The 21,838-nt window shown below is 38.9% G+C and overlaps 1 protein-coding gene across 1 annotated transcript in view; it reads left to right on the top strand.

The window, feature by feature from the left end:
• Positions 1 to 21,838, top strand: part of CA10 (carbonic anhydrase 10) — a 568,264-nt gene that overhangs the window by 518,520 nt on the left and 27,906 nt on the right. Inside the window, exon 3 of the mRNA XM_042255228.2 lies at positions 21,060 to 21,155. Within this exon, the coding sequence (XP_042111162.1) occupies positions 21,060 to 21,155 (96 nt within the window). The remainder of the gene's footprint in view (positions 1 to 21,059; positions 21,156 to 21,838) is intronic.

Genomic DNA, 21,838 nt, shown 5'->3' on the forward strand with positions numbered 1-21,838 from the left:
AGGCTTTGTCATAGTCAATAAAGCAGAAATAGATATTTTTCTGGAACTCTTTTCTTTTTTCCATGATCCAGCAGATGTTGGCAATTTGATCTCTGGTTCCTCTGCCTTTTCTAAAACCAGCTTAAACATCTGGAAGTTCACAGTTCACATATAGCTGAAGGCTGGCTTGGAGAATTTTGAGTATTACTTTACTAGCGTGTGAGATTAGTGCAATTGTGCAGTAGTTTAAGTATTCTTAGGGATTGTCTTTCTTTGGGATTTGAATGAAAACTGACCTTTTCCAGTCCTGTGGCCACTGCTGAGTTTGACAAATTCGCTGGCATATTGAGTGCAGCACTTTCACAGAATCATCTTTCAGGATTTGAAATAGCTCCACTGTACATTCACAAAGATCATGACATTCGGTCCCATCACTTCATGGGAAATAGATGGGGAAACAGTGGAAACTGTTTTATTTTGGGAGGCTCCAAAATCACTGCAGATGGTGATTGAAGCCATGAAATTAAAAGACGCTTACTCCTTGGAAGAAAAGTTATGATCAACCTAGATAGTGTAGTCAAAAGCAGAAACATTACTTTTCCAACAAAGGTCCCTCTAGTCAAGGCTATGGTTTTTCTAGTGGTCATGTATGGATGTGAGAGTTGGACTGTGAAGAAGGCTGAGTGCCGAAGAATTGATGCTTTTGAACTGTGGTGTTGGAGAAGACTCTTGAGAGTCCCTTGGACTGAAAGGATATTCAACCAGTCCATTTTGAAGGAGATCTGCCCTGGGATTTCTTTGGAAGGAATGCTGCTAAAGCTGAAACTCCAGTACTTCGGCCACCACATGTGAAGAGTTGACTCACTGGAAAAGACCCTGATGGTGGGAGGGATTGGGGGCAGGAGGAGAAGGGGATGACAGAGGATGAGATGGCTGAATGGCATCACTGACTCATTGGACAAGAGTCTCAGTGAACTCCGGGAGTTGGTGATGGACAGGGAGGCCTGGTGTGCTGCGATTCATGGGTTTGCAAAGAGTCGAACACGACTGAGCGACTGAACTGAACTGAATTCCATCATCTCCACTAGCTTTGTTCATAGTGATGCTTTCTAAGGCCCACTTGACTTCACATTCCAGAATGTTTGGATCTAGGTGAGTGATCAGACCATCTTGATTATCTGGGTCATGAAGATCTTTTTTGTACAGTTCTTCTGTGTATTCTTGCCAGCTCTTCTTAATATCCTTTGCTTTTGTTAGGTCCCTACCATTTCTGCACTTTATTGTGACCATCTTTCTATGAAATATTCCCTTGGTAAAACTAATTTTCTTTAAGAGATTTCTAGCCTTTCCCATTCTGTTGTTATCCTCTATTTCTTTGCATTGGTTGTTGAGGAAGATTTTCTTATCTCTCCTTGTTATTCTTCAGCACATGCTGAAATTTCAAGGAATGTTCTCTAGGTCACATGTTGGGAAGATCTTAATAGATGGCAGAAGGTGATTTGATTCTCATTAAGAAGCTTACTCAACAGTAAAACGGGGTCTAACAGGTCTCTCCATAGCTCCTGTTTCTCCATCTATGTGATATCCTGACTGTTTGGTGGGAGGGAAAACGTGAGGGTATACTGCTGAGCACAGGCCTGTAAGTTTGCCTTGCCTGAGTTCTGCACAGGCATAACAGATTCACTAACTCCTGCCTGAAGTTGATTTTTTTGTAATAGAATAACTGCTGTATAAACATTTTCCATCATTGGCAAAACTCACAAGAAGTTAAGAAGTGATAAACAAATAGGATATTTAAAGAGCAGCAATAATATGGGCTCCCACCAAGGGAAGCTCTATGAAGTCAAAGTGATCAAGATATTTTTAGATTAAATGTACCATCCTTCTGAGTACACACTGATGGGATATGAGATATTGATGTTTATTGACTGTGTTGCATTGGTCCTTCCCTCCAGCTACCCTCTAATTAGAGAGTTTTTAAAAGTACCAGTGCCTTGTTCCCACAATAAATGAATCAGAGTTTGGCATAGGTGGATTTTAAAGGCAACCAGGTGAACTGGATGCACAGTGAAGGTTGCAGTTCACTGGTTTAGAAATGTTTTTGCAAAAAGCAAGGAAAAATATTTTTATTCTGGTCATTGACTTTCTCAGTTTCTTAAAAAATACCTCCTTTTAAAATTCACTATAGGATATTGGGAATAATGAATACTCTTTATACTTTCAGAGTCATAAATCACTTTTATATGCACCGTCTTATTAGATACTCCGATAAGTAATACTACATATTAGAGTAGTCCAATAAGTGTCTTATCACTTAAGACAAGATGGGGAAGTAGAAGGACGTGTGCTCATTTTTTTTTCTGCAAAAATTCCAAAACTGCAACTCGCTATTGAACAACCATTGACAGGAGAATGTTCAATCCCACAAAAAAGATACCCCACATCTAAGGGCAAAGGAGAAACTCCAACAATAGGGTAGGAGGGGAGAACTTGCATTTAAAATAAATCCCCATACCTGCCAGAGAAGTTCAGAGGGCTCAAAAAAAAAACCTTGTGGGCACAAAGTCCCAGGGGCCTCACAGAGACTGAGCCAGACCTGCCTTTGAATATTTGAGTGTCTCCACATTCAAAGTCAGGAGCGGTGGCTTGGAGGAGCTACCCCGAGTCCGAAGGCAGGGGCAAAGTCTGAAAGGAGCTACCCTGCATCCAAGGCCAGGGGCAGTGGCCAGGAGGAGCAAGCCCATGCCCGAGGCCAGGGTGGCAGCTGGGAGGATCAACCCCAAGTCCAGGGAGTGGTGGCTACCTGGGCGCAGAAGAGCCTACAGGAGCCATCCGATGTTGAAGGTCAGGAAGGGAGGCAGTGAGGAGACACCCATCATCCAAGGTAAGGAGCAGTGGCTGCGCCTTGCTGGAGCAGCCATGAAGAAATAACCCTTGCTCAAGGTAAGAGAAACCCAAGTAAGATGGTAGATGTTGCAAGAGAGCATCAGAGGGCAGACACACTGAAACCATACTCACAGAAAACTAATCAATCTAATCACACTAGGACCACAGCCTTGTCTAATTCAATGAAACTAAGCCATGCCTGAGGGGTAACCCAAGATGGGCGGGTCATGGTGAAGAGGTCTGACAGAATGTGGTCCACTGGAGAAGGGAATGGAAAACCATTTCAGTATTCTTGCCTTGAGAACCTCATGAACAATATTAAAAGGCAAAATAATAGTATACTGAGGGGAACTCCTCAGGTCAGTAGGTGCCCAATATGCTACTGGAGATGAGTGGAGAAATAACTCCAGAAAGAATGAAGGGATGGAGCCAAAGCAAAAACAATACCCAGTTGTGGATGTGACTGGTGATAGAAGCAAGATCCAATGCTGTAAAGAGCAATATTGCATAGGAACCTGGAATGTCAGGTCCATGAATTAAGGCAAATTGGAAGTGGTCAAACAGGAGATGGCAAGAGGGAATGTCAACAATCTAGGAATCAGCGAACTAAAATGAACTGGAATGAGTGAATTTAACTCAGATGACCATTATATCTACTACTGCGGGCAGGAATCCCTCAGAAGAAATGGAGTAGCCACAATGGTCAACAAAAGAGTCCAAAATGCAGTACTTGGATGCAATCTCAAAAACGAAAGAATGATCTCTGTTCTTTTCCAAGGCAAACCATTCAATATCACGGTAATCCAAGTCTAGGCACCAACCAGTAACTCTGAAGAAGCTGAAGTTGAGTGATTCTATGAAGAACTACAAGACCTTTTAGAACGAACACCCTCCAAAAAATGTCCTTTTCATTATAGGGGGCTGGAATGCAAAAGTAGGAAGTCAAGAAGCACCCAGCGTAACAGGCAAATTTGGCCTTGGAATGCAGAATGAAGCAGGGTAAACCTAGTAGAATTTTGCCAAGAAAATGCACTGGTCATAGCAAACACCCTCTTCCAACAACACAAGAGAAGACTCTACACATGGACAACACCAGATGGTCAATACTGAAATCAGATTGATTATATTTTTTGCAGCCAAAGATGGAGAAGCTCTATACAGTCAACAAAAAGAATGGCAGCTGACAGTGGCTCAGATCATGAACCACTTATTACCAAATTCAGACTCAAATTGAAGAAAGTAGGGAAAATGGCTAGACCATTCAGGTATGACCTAAACCAAATCCCTTATGATTATACAGTGGAAGTGAGAAATAGATTTAAGGGCCTAGATCTGATAGAGGGTGTGATGAATTATGGAATGAGGTTTGTAACATTGTACAGGAGACAGGGATCAAGACGATCTCCATGGAAAAGAAATGCAAAAAAGCAAAATGGCTGTCTGGGAAGGCCTTACAAATAGCTGTGAAAGAAGAGAAGTGAAAAGCAAAGGAGAAAAGGAAAGGTATAACCACGGGAATGCAGAGTTCCAAGGAATAGGAAGAAGAGATAAGAAAGACTTCTTCAGTGAGCAATTCAAAGAAATAGAGGAAAAGAACAGAATGGGAAAGACTAGAGATCTCTTCAAGAAAATTAGAGTTACCAAGGGAACATTTCATGTAAAGATGGCCTCAATAAAGGACAGAAATGGTATGGACCTAACAGAAGCAGAAGATATTAAGAAGAGAAGGCAAGAATACACAGAAGAACAGTACAAAAAAGATCTTCACGACCCGGATAATCATGATAATGTGACCACTCATCTCGAGTCAGACATACTGGAATGTGAAAACAAGTGGGCCTTAGAAAGCATCGCTTTGAACAAAGCTAGTGGAGGTGATGGAATTCCAGTAGAGCTATTTCAAATCCTGAAAGATGATGCTGTGAAAGTGCTGCACTAATTATGCCAGCAAATTTGGAAAACTCAGCAGTGGCCACAGGACTGGAAAAGGTCAGTTTTCATTCTGATCTCAAAGAAAGGCAATGCTAAAGAATGCTCAAGTTCAGTTCAGTTCAGTTCAGTCACTCAGTTTTGTCCGACACTTTGCAAACCCATGAATTGCAGCACACCAGGCCTCCCTGTCCATCACCAACTCCCGGAGTTCACTCAGACTCACGTTCATCGAGTCAGTGATGCCATATAGACATCTCAAGCTCTCTCGTCCCCTTCTCCTCTTGCCCCCAATCCCTCCCAGCATCAAGGTCTTTTCCAAGGAGTCAACACTTCGCGTGAGGTGGCCAAAGTACTGGAGTTTCAGCTTTAGCATCATTCCTTCCAAAAGAAATCCCAGGGCTGATCTCCTTCAGAATGGACTGGTTGGATCTCCGTGCAGTCCAAGAGACTCTCAAAAGTCTTCTACAACACCACAGTTCAAAAGCATCAATTCTTCAGTGCTCAGCCTTCTTCACAGTCCAACTCTCATATCCATACATGACCACAGGAAAACCCATAGCCTTGAATAGATGGACCTAAGTCGGCAAAGTAATGGCTCTGCTTTTGAATATGCTATCTAGGTTGTTCAAAACTTTTTTTCCAAGGAGTAAGCTTCTTTTGATTTCATGGCTGTAATCACCATCTGCAGTGATTTTGGAGACCAAAGAAGTAAAGTCTGATGCTGCTACCACTGTTTTCCCATCTATTTCCCGTGAAGTGATGGGACGAGATGCCATGATCTTCGTTTACTGTATGTTAAGCTTTAAGCCAACTTTTCACTCTCCACTTTCACTTTCATCAAGAGGTCTTTTAGTTCCTCTTCACTTTCTACTATAAGGGTGGTGTTATCTGCATATCTGAGGTTACTGATATTTCTTCCGGCAATCTTGATTCCAGTTTGTGTTTCTTCCAGTCCAGCATTTCTCATGATGTACTCTGCATATAAGTTAAATAAGCAGCGTGACAATATTCAGCCTTGATCCACTCCTTTTCCTTTTTGGAACCAGTCTGTTGTTCCATCTCCAGTTCTAACTGTTGCTTCCTGACCTACATACAGATTTCTCAAGAGGCAGGTCAGGTGGTCTGGTATTCCTATCTCTCTAAGAATTTTCCATAGTTTATTGTGATCCACAGTCAAAGGCTTTGGCATAGTCAATAAAGCAGAATCGGATGTTTTTCTGGAACTCTCTTGCTTTTTCCATTATCCAGCAGATGTTGGCCATTTGATCTCTGGTTCCTCTGCCTTTTCTAAAACCAGCTTGAATATCAGGAAGTTCACAGTTCACACACTGTTGAGTCGTGGCTTGGAGAATTTTGAGTATTATTTTACTAGCAAGTGAGATGAGAGCAATTGTTCGGTAGTTTGAGCATTCTTTGGCATTGCCTTTCTTTGGGATTGGAATGAAAACTGACCTTTTCCAGACCTGTGGCCACTGCTGAGTTTTCCAAATTTGCTGTCATATTGAGTGCAGCACTTTCACAGCATCTTTCAGAATTTGAAACAGCTCCACTGGAATTCCATCACCTCCACTAGCTTTGTTCATAGTGATACTTTCTAAGACCCACTTGACTTCAGATTCCAGGATGTCTGGCTCTAGATGAGTGATCACACCATCGTGATTATCTGGGTCATGAAGATCTTTTTGTACAGTTCTTCTGTGTATTCTTGCCACCTCTTCTTAATATCTTCTGCTTCTGTTAGGTCCACACCATTTTTGTCCTTTATCGAGGCCATCTTTGCATGAAATGTTCCCTTGGTATCTCTAATTTTCCTGAAGAGATCTCTAGTCTTTCCCATTCTGTTCTTTTCCTCTATTTCTTTGCATTGATCGCTGAAGAAGGCTTTCTTATCTCTTCTTGCTATTCTTTGGAACTCTGCATTCAGATGCTTATATCTTTCCTTTTCTCCTTTGCTCTTCGCTTCTCTTCTTTTCACAGCTATTTGTAAGGCCTTCCCAGACATCCATTTTGCTTTTTTGCGTTTCTTTTCCATGGAGATGTTCTTGATCCCTGTCTCCTGTACAATGTCACAAACCTCATTCCATAGTTCATCAGGCACTCTATCTATCAGATCTAGGCCCTTAAATCTATTTCTCACTTCCACTGTATAACCATAAGAGATTTGATTTAGATCATATCTAAATTTTCTAGCGGTTTTCCATACTTTCTTCAATTTAAGTTTGAATTTGGCAATAAGGAGTTCATGATCTGAGCCACTGTTAGCTGCCGGTATTGTTTTTGCTGACTATATAGAGCTCTCCAAACTTTGGCTGCAAGGAATATAATCAATCTGATTTCAGTGTTGACCATCTGGTGATGTCCATGTGTAGAGTCTTCTCTTGTGTTGCTGGAAGAGGGTGTTTCCTATGATCAGTGCATTTTCTTGGTAAAACTATATTAGTCTTTGCCGTGCTTCATTCTGCATTTCAAAGCCAAATTTTCCTGTCACTCCAGGTGTTTCTTGACTTCCTACTTTTGCATTCCAGTCCCCTATAATAAAAAGGACATATTTTGGGGTGTTAGTTCTAAAAGGTCTTGTAGATCTTCATAGAACAGTTCAGCACTTCAGCACTGCTGCTTGGGGCATAGATTTCGATTACCTTGAATTTGAATGTTTTGCCTTGGAAACCTGCTTTACTGACTATGCCATAGTCTTTGACTGTGGATCACAAAAAACTGTGGAAAATTCTGAAAGAGATGGTAATATCAGACCACCTAACGTGCCTCTTGAGAAATCTGTATGCAGGTCAGGAAGCAACAGTTAGAACTGGACATGGAACCACAGACTGGTTCCAAATAGGAAAAGGAGTACGTCAAGGCTGTATATTGTCACCCTGCTTATTTAACTTTATATACAGAGTACATCATGAGAAATGCTGGACTGGAGGAAACAAAAGCTGGAATCAGGATTGCCGGGAGAAATATCAATAACCTCAGATATGCAGATGACACCACCCTTATGGCAGAACGTGAAGAGGAGCTAAAAAGCCTCTTGATGAAAGTGAAAGCGGAGAGTGAAAAATTTGGCTTAAAGCTCAACATTCAGAAAACGAAGATCATGGCATCAGGTCCATCACTTCGTGAGGAATAGATGGGAAAACAGTAGAAACAATGTCAGATTTTAATTTTTTTGGCCTCCGAAATCACTGCAGATTGTGACTGCAGCCATGAAATCAAAAGATGCTTACTCCTTGGAAGATAAGTTTTGACCAACCTAGACAGCATATTCAAAAGCAGAGACATTACTTTGCTGACTAAGTTCCGTCTATTCAAGGCTATGGGTTTTCCTGTGGTCATGTATGGATGTGAGAATTGGACTGTGAAGAAGGCTGAGCACCGAAGAATTGATGCTTTTGAACTGTGGTGTTGGAGAAGACTCTTGAGAGTCCCTTGGACTGCAAGGAGATCCAACCAGTCCATTCTGAAGCAGATCAGCCCTGGGATTTCTTTGGAAGGAATGATGCTAAAGCTGAAACTCCAGTACTTTGGCCACCTCTTGCAAAGAGTTGACTCATTGGAAAAGACTCTGATGCTGGGAGTGAGTGGGGGCAGGAGGAAAAGGGGACAACAGAGCTTGAAATGTCTGGATGACATCACGGACTCGATGGACCTGAGTCTGAGTGAACTCTGGGAGTTGGTGATGGACAGGGAGGCCTGGTGTGCTGCAATTCATGGGGTCACAAAGAGTCGGACACGACTGAGTGACTGAACTGAACTGAACTGTGGAGGCAAGTGTCAGAAGTGGCCTGAAAAAGAGACAGGGACTCTGGCTGCAGCATACCTGAGTCATGCAGTGTGTGGCATAAGCCCTCTTGGAGGAGGTCACAATTAAACCCACCATAGAGTCACCAAGATGATGAACCACAAAATGCAGAACAATTATGACAAAGAAACTCTCGTGCTGTTAATAAAGTTCTAAGACCCACAGCAGATTTCTCAATCTGGAAATCTGATAAAAAGACTGAGAACATGCAGCAAATTGGACTTTGGAAGCCAATGTGGTTTAATTGCAGAACTTCCACAGGACTGGGGAAACAGACTCTTTGATGCCATAAATAAAACTTTGTGTGCACCAGGAACCAGAAGTAGGGAGCAGTGTCCCCATAAGAGACTAAGTCAATCTTGCCTCTGAGTGTTCAGGAGTCTCCAGTGGAGGTTTGGGTGAACAGATTGGCCTCATGCCAAACAACAGGGAGGGAACACAGCCATACGCATCAACAGAAATTTGATTAAAGATTTACTGGGCATGGCCCAGCCCATCAGAAAAAGGCTCAACTTTCCCCACAGTCATTCTCTCCAATCAGGAAGATTCCATAAGCATTTTATCCTTATTAATCAGAGGGCAGATAGAATGTAAACCACAATCACAGAAAACTAACTAAACTAATCACATGGACAACCACCTTGTCTAACTGAATAAGACAATGAGTGGCCCCCTGTAGGGCCACCCAAGATCGTGGAGAGTCCTGAAAAAAACGTGGTCCACTGGAGAAGGGAATGGAAAACCACTTCAGTATTCTTGACATTGGATCACTGAAAAAGCAAGATAGTTCCAGAAAAACATCTACTTCTGCTTTACTGACTATGCCAAAGCTTTGACTGTGTGGATCACAACAAACTGTGGAACTGTGGAAAATTCTTCAAGAGATGAGAATACCATACCACCTTACCTGCCTCCTGAGATATCTGAATGCCAGTCAAGAAGCAACAGCTAGCACCAGACATGGAAAAACAAACTGGCTCCAAATTGGGAAAGGAGTACATCAAGGCTGTATATTGTCACTCTGCTTATTTAACTTATATGCAGAGTACATCATTAGAAACACTGGGCTGGGTGAAACATAAGCTGGAATCAAGATTGTCGGGAGAAATAGCAATAACCTCAGTTATGCAGATGACATCATCCTTATGGCAGAAAGTGAAAAAAAAACTAAAAAGCCTCATGATGATACAGAAAGAGGAGAGTGGGAAAAAAAAAAAAACTCACAACATTCAAAACACTAAGATCATGGCATCTGTTTCCATCACTTCATGGCAAATACAAGGGGGAAACTAGAAAAAATTGAGAGATTTTATTTTGGGGACTCTAAAATCATTGCAGATTGTGACTGCAGCCATAAAATTAAGAGACACTTTCTCTTTTGAAGGAAAGCTATAACAAACCTAGACAGCATATTAAAAAGCAAAGACATTACTTTGCTGACAAAGATCCATCAAGTCAAACCTCTGGTTTTTCCAGTAGTCATGTATGGATGTAAGAGTTGACCATAAAGAAAGCTGAGCACTGAAGTACTGATGCTTTTAAACTGTGGTGCTGGAGAAGACTTTTGAGAGTCCCTTGGACTACAAGGAGATCAAACTGGTCAATCCTAAAGGAAATCAATCCTGAATATTCATTGGGTGGACTGATGCTGAAGCTGGTTTCAATACTCTGGCCACCTGATGCAAAGAACTGACTCATTGGAAAACACCATGATTCTGGGAAAAATTGAAGGCAGGAGCAGAAGGGGACAACAGAGGATGAGATGATTCTATGGCGTCACTGCCTTGATGGACATGAGTTTGAGCAAACTCCAGAAGTTGGTGATGGACAGGGAAGCCTGGATTTCTTCAGCCCATGGGGTCGCAGAAAGTCAAACATGACTGAACGACTGATTATATACTCACATCAACCTGTGAAAAGAGCTAATATCATAATAGAAGGATGTATGCCAATGTTGTTGTGACATTATTTACAAGAGAAAAAAAATGGAAACTACCTGAAAACTATTGAGAGGATGGTAAACGTGTTGCAACGCATTTATATGATGGAGAATTCTACAACGATTAGAAAGATTTAGGTAGATTCATTTATATGGACTTAGAAAGATATCTACAAACTTTTTAAACATTTTTTAAAAGTTTTAAAAATCAAGTTCATAAGTACTTACAAATGATTCAATTTCCGTTGTCCATTGTTTATTTTATTTTCTTTTTACACAATTGGTTCTATAATAGAGTATAGGATTTTTTATACAAATAATATATATTAAAAAACAAACAAAAATAAAGAAAACTTTTTTAATCTTACAGTACAGTACAACTGCTGGCATACAGGGGCTGGCATTGAATGAACAGGCAAGAAGAGTTACAGACTGACTAGAGGAGGGAGAGGAGGTGGGAAATGGTAGAACTGAAGGATCATCAGCAATAGGAGATGGATGGCAAGCTGTGATTTCACTCACATCTGACGATGATGGCACAGGTTCTGGTTCCTTGCTGGATTCAATTCTATCTGCCCTCTTGCTCTGGGACATCTTGAACTTGAAATAAAGATACTGTACTATTGAACACTATACAGTGAAGTACACAAATAGGATGCATGTATGTGACAATGTACATAAGACATAAACTAACTTATATGATTGGACAAGGGAACACATGTTCACACCTTTGAAACCTAACTACTTCAAGGTTCATATGTAGGGGACTTCTTGTAAGTATCTTCTTATATGACCACAGACAATGACCCACCAAACCCCTGCACATCACAGAGTAAATCCTAGTCCCTGATCCATTACAAGAGCTCCTCCAAGCCCTAACAAAATCTGACATCATCATAGGATTTTAGTTCAGTACTAGAATTATCATGATGTCCATTAATATTCTGACAATATATGGATAATAATGAGACATCATCCTAAAAAGCCCCTCCCAAGGCCATCCTACACCAACTTTTCAAAAAGGACTTTGATGTGGACTAATTCTGTAGATGCTTTCAGAAGTCTTCTTTCTTTCTTTTTATTTTTTTGAATACACCTCACCCTCTCTTCCCCTCTCCCCATGTCCATAAGTCTATTCTCTATGTCTGCTTCTCCACTGCTTCCCTGTAAATAAATTATTCAGTAATGTTTTTCTATATTCTGTATATATGCATTAGAATATGATACTTATCTTTCTCTTTCTGACTTACTTCACTCTGTATAATAGGCTCTAAGTTCATCCACCTGCTTAGAACAGACTCAAATGTGTTCCTTTTTATGGCTGAGTATTATTCCAGTTTTTTCCATTTCCACTGTTTTTCTTTCATTTTTTATTTTTATTGAGATATATTTGATGTATAAAATTGTACACATTTAAGGTGCACACTTTGATATTTTGATACATGTATACATTGTGAAAGATCACCAGAATCAAACTAAATAACCTATCAATCACCCCTACATAGTTACCAGTGTGTGAGTATGTGTGATAAGATTTAACTTAGAATCTATAATTTCAGAAAATTCCAAGTATACAATATAATATTGTTAGTTATCACCAGCATTCTGGTGCTTCAGAGCTGCAGCAGTCATTCACTTTCATAACTGAAACTTTGTACAAGAGTACAATAATCTCATTTCCCTCTCCATTCAACCCCTGACAACTACCAATCTTTTTTTTTTTTTAATTAGAGGCTAATTATTTTACAATATTGTAGTGGTTTCTGCCATAAATGGACATGAATCAGCCATGGATGCACATGTGTTACCCATCCTGAGCCCCCCACCCGCATCCCACCCATCCTGTCCCTGTTGGTCATCCCAGTGCACCAGCCTTGAGCACCCTGTCTCATGCATCGAACTTGGACTGGTGATCTATTTCACATATGATAATATACACGTTTCAGTGCTCTTCTCTCAAGTCATCTCACCCTCCCCATCTCCCACAGAATCCAAAAGACAGTTCTATATGTCAGTGCCTCTTTTGCTGTCTCACATATAGGGTCATTGTTACCATCGTTCTAAATTCCATATATATGCGTTAGTATACTGTATTGGTGTTTTTCTTTCTGACTTACTTCACTCTGTATAATGGGCTCCAGTTTCATCCACCTCATTAGAACTGATTAAAATGTATTCATTTTAATGGCTGAATAATATTCCATTGTGTACACCTACCACACCTTTCTTATCCATTCATCTGCAGATGGACATCTAGGTTGCTTCCATGTCTTGGCTATTATAAACAGTGCTGCAATGAACACTGGGGTACATGTGTCTCTTTCAATTCAGGTTTCTGCAGTGTGTATGCCCAGCAGTGGTATTGCTGAGTCATATGACAGTTCTATTACCAGTTTTTTTAAGGAATCTCCACACTGTTTTCCATAGTGGTTGTACTAATTTGCATTCCCACCAACAGTGTAAAAGGGTTCCCTTCTCTTCACAACATTTATTGTTGTAGACTTTTGGATAGTAGCCATTCTGACCAGCGTGAGATGGTACCTCATTGTGATTTTTTTTTTTTTTAGTTTTTTACTTTTTTAATTTTAAAATCTTTAATTCTTACATGTGTTCCCAAACATGAATCCCCCTCCCACCTCCCTCCCCATAACATCTCTGTGGGTCATCCCCATGCACCAGCCCCAAGCATGCTGTATCCTGCATCAGACATAGACTGGCGATTCAATTCTTACATGATAGTATACATGTTAGAATGCCATTCTCCCAAATCATCCCACCCTCTCCCTCTCCCTCTCCCTCTGAGTCCAAAAGTCCGTTATACACATCTGTGTCTTTTTTCCTGTCTTGCATACAGGATTGTCATTGCCATCTTTCTAAATTCCATATATATGTGTTAGTATACTGTATTGGTGTTTCTCTTTCTGGCTTACTTCACTCTGTATAATCGGCTCCAGTTTCATCCATTTCATCAGAACTGATTCAAATGAATTCTTTTTAAAGGCTGAGTAATACTCCATTGTGTATATGTACCACAGCTTTCTTATCCACTCATCTGCTGATGGGCATCTAGGTTGTTTCCATGTCCTGGCTATTATAAACAGCGCTGCGATGAACATTGGGGTACATGTGTCTCTTTCAATTCTGGTTTCCTCGGTGTGTATGCCCAGCGGTGGGATTGCTGGGTCATAAGGTAGTTCTATTTGCAATTTTTTAAGGAATCTCCATACTGTTCTCCATAGTGGCTGTACTAGTTTGCATTCCCACCAACAGTGTAGGAGGGTTCCCTTTTCTCCACACCCTCTCCAGCATTTATTGCTTGCAGATTTTTGGATCGCAGACATTCTGACTGGTGTGAAGTGGTACCTCATTGTGGTTTTGATTTGCATTTTTCCGATAATGAGCGATGTTGAGCATCTTTTCATGTGTTTGTTAGCCATCTGTATGTCTTCTTGGGGAAATGTCTGTTTAGTTATTTGGCCCATTTTTTGATTGGGTGGTTTATTTTTTTGGAATTGAGCCACAAGAGTTGCTTGTATATTTTTGAGCTTAATTATTTGTCAGTTACTTCATTTGCTATTCTTTTCTCCCATTCTGAAGGCTGTCTTTTCACCTTGCTTAAAGTTTCCTTCGTTGTGAAAAAGTTTTTAAATTTTATTAGGTCCAATTTGTTTATTTTTTATTTTATTTCTATTACTGTGGGAGGTGGGCCATAGAGGATCCTGCTGTGATTTATGTCTGAGAGTGTTTTGCCTATGTTTTCTTCTAGGAGTTTTATAGTTTCTGGTCTTATGTTTAGATCTTTAATCCACTTTGATTTTATTTTTGTGCATGGTGTTGAAAAGTGTTCAGTTTCATTCTTTTACAAGTGGTTGACCAGTTTTCCCAACACCACTTGTTAAAGAAATCTCTTCAATAAGATTGTCTTTACTCCATTGTATATTATTTGCCTCCTTTGTCAAAGATAAGATGTCCATAGGTGTGTGGATTTATCTTTGGGTTTTCTGTTTTGTTCCATTGATCTATATTTATGTTTTTTGTGCCAATACCATACTGTCTTGATAACTGTAACTTTGTAGTATAGCATGAAGTAGGCAGGTTGACTCCTCCAGTTCAATTCTTCTTTCTCAAGATTGCTTTGGCTATTCGAGGTTTTTTATATTTCCATACAAATTGTGAAACTATTTATTCCAGTTCTCTGAAAAATACCATTGGTAGCTTGATAGGGATTGATTGCATTGAATCTACATTTCGCTTTGTTTAGTATACTCATTTTCACTATATTAATTCTTCCAATCCATGAACATGGTATATTTCTCCATCTATTTGTGGACTCTTTGATTTCTTTCACCACTGTTTTATAGTTTTCTCTATATAGGTCTTTGGTTTCTTTAGGCAGATATATTCTTAAGTATTTTGCTTTTCTGTTCCAGTGGTGAATGGAATTTCTCTATTTTCTCATTATTAGTGTAAAGGAACGCAAGGAATTTCTGTGTGTTGATTTTATATCCTGCAACATTACTATATTCATTGATCAGCTCTAGTAATTTTCTGCTGGAGTCTAGGGTTTTCTACTTAGAGGATCATGCCATCTACAAACAGTGAGAGTTTTCCAATACGGATTCCCTTTATTTCTTTTTCTCCTCTGATTGCTGTGGCTAAAAACTTCCAAAACTATGTTGAATAGTAGTGGTGAGAATGGGCATCCTTGTCTTGTCCCTGACTTTAGGGGAAATGCTTTTAATTTGTCATCATTGAGGATACTATTTGCTGTGGGTTTGTCATATATAGCTTTTATTATATTGAGTTATGTTCCTTCTATTCTTGCTTTCTGGGAGATTTTATCATAAATGGATGTTGAATTTTGTTAAAGGCTTTGTCTGCATCTATTGAGATAATCATAAGGTTTTATTTTTCAATTTGTTAATGTGGTTTATAACATTGATTGATTTGTTGATATTAAGGAATCCTTGCATCCCTGGGATAAAGCCCACTTGGTCATGTTGTATGATATTTTTAATATGCTGTTGTATTCTGTTTGCTAGAATTTTGTTAAGGATTTTTGCATCTATGTTCATCAGTGGTATTGGCCTGTAGATTTTTTTTTTTTCTTTTTTGTGTGTGAGGAATCTTTGTCTGATTTTGGTGTTAGGGTGATGGTGGCCTCATAGAATGAGTTTGGAAGTTTACCTTTCTCTGTAATTTTCTTGAATAGTTTGAGTAGGATAGATGTTAGCTCTTCTCTAAATTTTTTGTAGCATTCAGCTGTGAACCCATCTGGTCCTGGACTTTTTTTTTGCTGGAAGATTTCTGATTACAGTTTTAATTTCCGTGCTTGTGATGGGTCTGGTAAGATTTTCTATTTCCTCCTGGTTCAATTTTGGAAATATATACTTTTCTAAGCATTTGTCCATTTCTTCCAAGTTGTCTATTTTATTGGCTGATAGTTGCTGATAAAAGTTTCCTATGTTCCTTTTTATTTCTATGTTGTCTGTTTGATTTCTCCATTTTCTTTTCTAATTTTGCTGATTTTACTCTTCTCCCTTTGTTTCTTGATGAGTCTGGCTAATGGTTTGTCGATTTAATTTATCTTCTCAAAGAACCAGCTTCTGGCTTTGCTGGTTTTTGCTATGGTCTTTTTTGTTTCTTTTACATTTATTTCTGCCCTAATTTTTAAGATTTATTTCCTTCTACTAACCCTGGGGTGCTTCATTTCTTCTTTTTCTAGTTGCTTTAGGTGTAGAATTCAGTTATTTATTTGACTTTTTTCTTGTTTCTTGAAGGAAGCCTGTATTGCTATGAATCTTCCCCTTAGCACTACTTTTACCGTGTCTCATAGCTTTTGGGTTGTTATGTTTTCATATTCATTCGTTTTTATGCATATTTTGATTTCTTTTTTTTATTTCTTCTGTAATTTGTTGGTTATTTAGAAGCATGTTCTTTAGCCTCCATATGTTGGAACTTTTAATAGTTTTTCTCCTGTAATTGACATCTAATCTTACTGCATTGTGGTCAGAAAAGATAATTTGAAAATTTTCAATTTTTTTTTAAATTTTCAAGCCTAGATTTATGGCCCAGGAGGTGATCTATCCTGGAGAAGTTCCGTGTGCACTTGAGAAAAAGGTGAAATTCATTGTTTTGGGGTGAAATGTCCTATAGATATCAATTAGGTCTAACTGGTCCATTGTATCATTCAAAGCTTGTGTTTCCTTATTAATTTTCTGTTTAGTTGATCTATCCATAGGCTTGAGTGGGGTATTCAAGTCTCCCACTATTATTGGGTTATTGTTAATTTCCCCTTTCATACTTTCTAGCATTTGGCTTACATATTGCAGGGCTCTTATTTTGGGTGCATATATATTTATAATTGTTATATCTTATCCTTGTATTGATCCTTTGATCATTATGTAGTGTGTTTCTTTGTCTTTTTTCATGGCCTTTATTTTAAAGTCTATTTTATATAGTATGAGTATTGCTATTTCTGCTTTCTTTTGGTCTCCATTTGTGTGAAATATCTTTTTCCAGCCCTCCACTTTCATTTTGTATGTGTCCATTGTTTTGAAGTGGTCTCTTGTAGACAGCATATACAGGGGTCTTGTTTTTGTATCCATTCAGGCAGTCTTTGTCTTTTGGTTGAGGCATTCAACACATTTACATTTAAGGTAATTATTGATAAGTATGATCCCGTTGCCATTTACTTTGTTGTTTTGGCTGCAAGTTTGTACACCCTTTCTGTGTTCTCTGTCTAGAGAAGATCCTTTAGCATTTGTTGAAGAGCTGATTTGGTGATGCTGAATTTTCTCAGCTTTTGCTTGTCTGTAAAGCTTTTGATTTCTCCTTCATATTTGAATGAGATCCTTGCTGCATATAGTAACCTTGGTTGTAGGTTTTTCTCTTTAATCACTTTAAGTATGCCTTGCCATTCCCTTCTGGCCTGAAGAATTTCTATTGAAAATTCAGCTGTTATCCTTATGAGAATCACCTTGTGTGTTATTTATTGTTTTTCTCTTGATGCTTTTAAAATTTTTCTTTGTGTTTGATCTTTGTTATTTTGATTAATATATGTGTCTTGGAATGCTTCGACTTGGGCTTATCCTGTTTGGGATTCTCTGGGTTTCTTGGACTTGGGTGACTATTTCCTTCTCCATTTTAAGGAAGTTTTCAACTATTATATCCTCAAGTATTTTTTCATGGCCTTTCTTTTTGTCTTCTTCTGGGACTCCTATGATTCAAATGTTGGGGTGTTGAACATTGTCCCAGAGGTCTCTGAGGTTGTCCTCATTTCTTTTAATTCTTTTTTACTGTCTGCTTCATTTATTTGTACCATTCTATCTTTTACCTCACTTATCCTATCTTCTGCCTCCATTATTCTACTGTTAGTTCCCTCCAGAGTGTTTTTGATCTCATTTATTGCATTATTCATTATTGATTGACTCTTTTTTATTTCTTCTATGTCTTTCTTAAGCATTTCTTGCATCTTCTCAATCCTTGTCTCCAGGCCCTTTATCTGTAACTCCATTTTGTTTTCAAGATTTTGGATCATTTATTCTAAACTCTCCTTTTATGAGTTTGAGTACTTTATTTTCTACATATGAGTGAGTTTATTAAGTATGTGCCTTTCTGTTTCTGACACATTTCACTTAGCATAAAGTACTTCTGGCTCATCTAGTTGACTGGTGTTGTCACAAATGGTAGGATTTCAGTCACTATTATTATTGAATAATCTTCCAGTGTATAAGTAGGGAGGGGCAGGTATCACATTTTCCTTATCCATTCATCCATCTGTGGACACTCATGTTGCTTTCATATTTTAGCTACTGTGAATAATGATACAATGAACATGGGAGTGCAGATACCTCTTTAAGAGTCAGATTTCATTTTTTTTTTTGAAGGCAATGGCACCTCAATCCAGTACTCTTGCCTGGAAAATCCCATGGACAGAGGAGCCTGGAAGAAGGCAGTCTATGGGGTCACTAAGAGTTGGACAGAGCTGAGCGACTTCACTTTCACTTTTCACTTTCATGCATTGGAGAAGGAAATTACAACCCATTCCAGTGTTCTTGCCTGGAGAATCGTAGGGGCGGGGGAGCCTGGTGGGGTGCCATATGTGGGGTCACAGAGAATCGGACACGACTAAAGCTACTTAGCAGCAGCAGCAGACCATATAGGCACAATCGTGTTGCTGGATCATGTAATAGTTCTATTTTTCATTTTCTGAGGAACTTCCACACTGTTTTCAATAGTGGCAGCACAAATTTGCACTTCTACCACAGTGTGCAACTGTCCCCTTTTCTCCACATCATCAACACTTGTTATCCCTTGTCATTTTTTTTTAAAATAGCCTTTATAACAAGTGTCAGGTTATATCTCATCATGGGTTTGATTTGCATTTCCTCAATGATTTGTGATATTATACACTTTTTCATGTATCTATTGGATATTTGTGTGTTTTGTTTTGAGAAACGTCAATTTAAATTATTTGCCCACTTTTAAAATCAGGTTTCTGTTTTTGTTTTTACTATTGAGTTGTATGAGCTACCTGTTTATTTTGGATATTAATCCTTATAAGAAACATGGTTTGCAAATATTTTCTCCTTTTCTGTAGGTTGCCATTTTATGGTTTTGGTTGCTTCTTCTGATATTCTTAGGTGGCTGTTGTGCTAAAGTATCCACTTACCAATGCAGGAGATGCAAATGATTCAGGTTAGATCCCTGGCTCAGGAAAATCCCCTGGAGTAGGAAATGGCAGGAAGTGGAAATGGTAGGAAATGGAAAATTCCATGGGCAGAAAAACCTGGCAGGGCTACAGTTCATGGATTACAAGGAATCAGACATGACTGAGTGACTGAGTACACACACTTTTTACTTTGCAGAAGCTTTCTAGTTTGATACAATTCCACTTTTCTATTTTTGCTTATTGCCTGTGCTTCTTGCTGTCATAAAAAAAAAAATTGCCAAGACCAATGTCAAAATCCTTTTCCTATGTTTTCTTTCATTTACTAGTTTTACAGCTTCAGGTCTGACACATAAGTCCACTTTTAGTTGATTTCTATATATGGTATGAAGCAGAGTCCAATTTCATTATTCTGCATGGGATAGCTAGTTTTCTCAAAATAATTTACTAAAGAATCTATCCCATATCATGATGTGTTCTTGACACCTTTGCTGAAGATCAATTGACCATAAGTGTGAGGATTTATCTCAGGGCCCTCAGTTCTGTTACATTGTGTGTTGCCTCCTCCAGGGGATCTTCCAGAACCAGGGATCTAACCTGCATCTCATTTCGTATGTCTCCTGCATTGTCAGGCAGTTTCTTTACCACTAGTGTGCCACCTGGGAAGTAGATTGTTCTATTAGGGATATTGGCCTTTTTAGTTCTGTTTCCTTGCAGTGTCTTTGTCTGATTTTGTGTCAGGATGATTCTGGCCTAATAAAATGAATTTGGAAATGTTCTTTCTTCTTCTGTGCTTTTGAAGAGTTTAAGAAGGACTGATATAAATTCTATTTGAAAGATTGTTGGAACTCACCCACAAAGCCATCTGGTCCATGGATTTTTTTTTTTTTTTTTTTTTGCTGAGAGATTTCTGATTGCTACTTCAATTACCTTATTTGTACTCATTTGTTCAGGTTTCTATTTTCTCTTGATGCAATATTGATAGGTTGTATGTTTCTGGTAATTTACTTATTTAATATTTTTTAAACTCTGTGTGTGTGTTTGTGTGTGTGAGTAATAAAGACAAAAATATCTGGAAGGATATGCACTAAACTCTTAATAATCATATTGCTTGGACTACAATTAGAAAGATGTGGGGGGTCTTTTGTTTCAATTTCTCTATCATTTAGCTTATTACTAAATTATACCCCCATACTGTTAAAACATATTTTAAAACAACAGCCTGAAATGAATGCATAAAGGCTCAACAGGCAGATTACTGATCTCCATTCAATGAGGAGCAAATTAAGTCCAGCACAGATAACCTGAGCAGGCTGATGTATCAGAAACCTAAGCCACCAACTTCCTATCCCTCAGGAGCACTTCATCTTGCAGTTTAGCCAGTCTCTTCCAAAGTCACTTGACTGAAAGGATCTAGCAATTCCCTGCTTGCCCATGGCCATGAGTAAGATTTACTTGTTGCTAATGGCAACTGCAGGTGCATCCTGGAAAGCTGGCCCACTTCTGTAGGGCAATTCTGCTTCTAACAAGGGAAAATAACTTTACATACCTCATAACTTTACTGATGTCCTTAAATGAAGCCAGAGCCAGATGGACACTGAACTTATTAAAGCCATGATTTTTACCAGAAAATAAATGCAAATATGTATGGATATTTTTGTATGTGTGTCTACATGTATTTTATGACACATGCCATATCCCTGAAATCTCAATTATAGAATTATCTTTCCAATTGTTTTACAATTTACTTTACAGTTTACCCTTATGTAGGGTGGCTATGAGGTGCCTCACATCTTTTAATGTTACATTGTTGTTCTCATTATTGCATTATTGCTTTTTCCTCCTGCCAGGTGCAGCTCATCCACTATAACCACGAGCTATATACCAATGTCACAGAAGCTGCAAAGAGCCCAAATGGATTGGTGGTAGTTTCTATATTTATAAAAGTAAGTGTGTTGCATTCCTTCATTCTTCTCTTCTTACCATTTCCACCCCAATCAGAATATCAGTTTATAGTCCTATTGAATCTTAGAAAATTAGCACGCTAACCCAAGCTGCATAGATATTACCAAAGAGAAATATCTATGTCCAATATTTATGTCCATGAGGTTTATGAAAAATAAAGACCCTTTCAGTGAGATGCAAAAACGATGAGTTTAGAGCACTGGGGCCTGAGGATCCAGGTAGTTTCTGTCCTAGAGAGAAAAACGATGCTGGATCCAGGAGCAGGTTCTAGATTCCACTCATGCAGAAGAATCAGAAGGAATCAGTGGAAGGGAAGATGGTTTCTCACTGATACCCCGCAGGATTAAAAGGCTGTCAATCAGATTACCCTTGGAAAAAAGGATAAAAAGAAAATGTGAGATGTCCCTTCCCTCCAGGCACTGCACTAAACAGTTCCCTCTAGCTTTCAGGAATTGCTCTAAGTATCATCTTTCCCTCTCAGTTTACCTCTCTCATGTAAACATCGCTGTGAATAATTAAGAAAATTCACCAATGCTGGCTTTATGACATTCTAGGGTAGCTCCACATCTCCTTATAGTCATCATCAACAACAGACTTCCAACAAATAAAAGTTTAAGTTGTTAAAAAATTATACAACATTTTTACCGTTGTTGGGTGAAACAGG

This window comes from Ovis aries, chromosome 11 (assembly GCF_016772045.2).
Source record: "Ovis aries strain OAR_USU_Benz2616 breed Rambouillet chromosome 11, ARS-UI_Ramb_v3.0, whole genome shotgun sequence".
Classification (NCBI taxonomy): domain Eukaryota; kingdom Metazoa; phylum Chordata; class Mammalia; order Artiodactyla; family Bovidae; genus Ovis; species Ovis aries.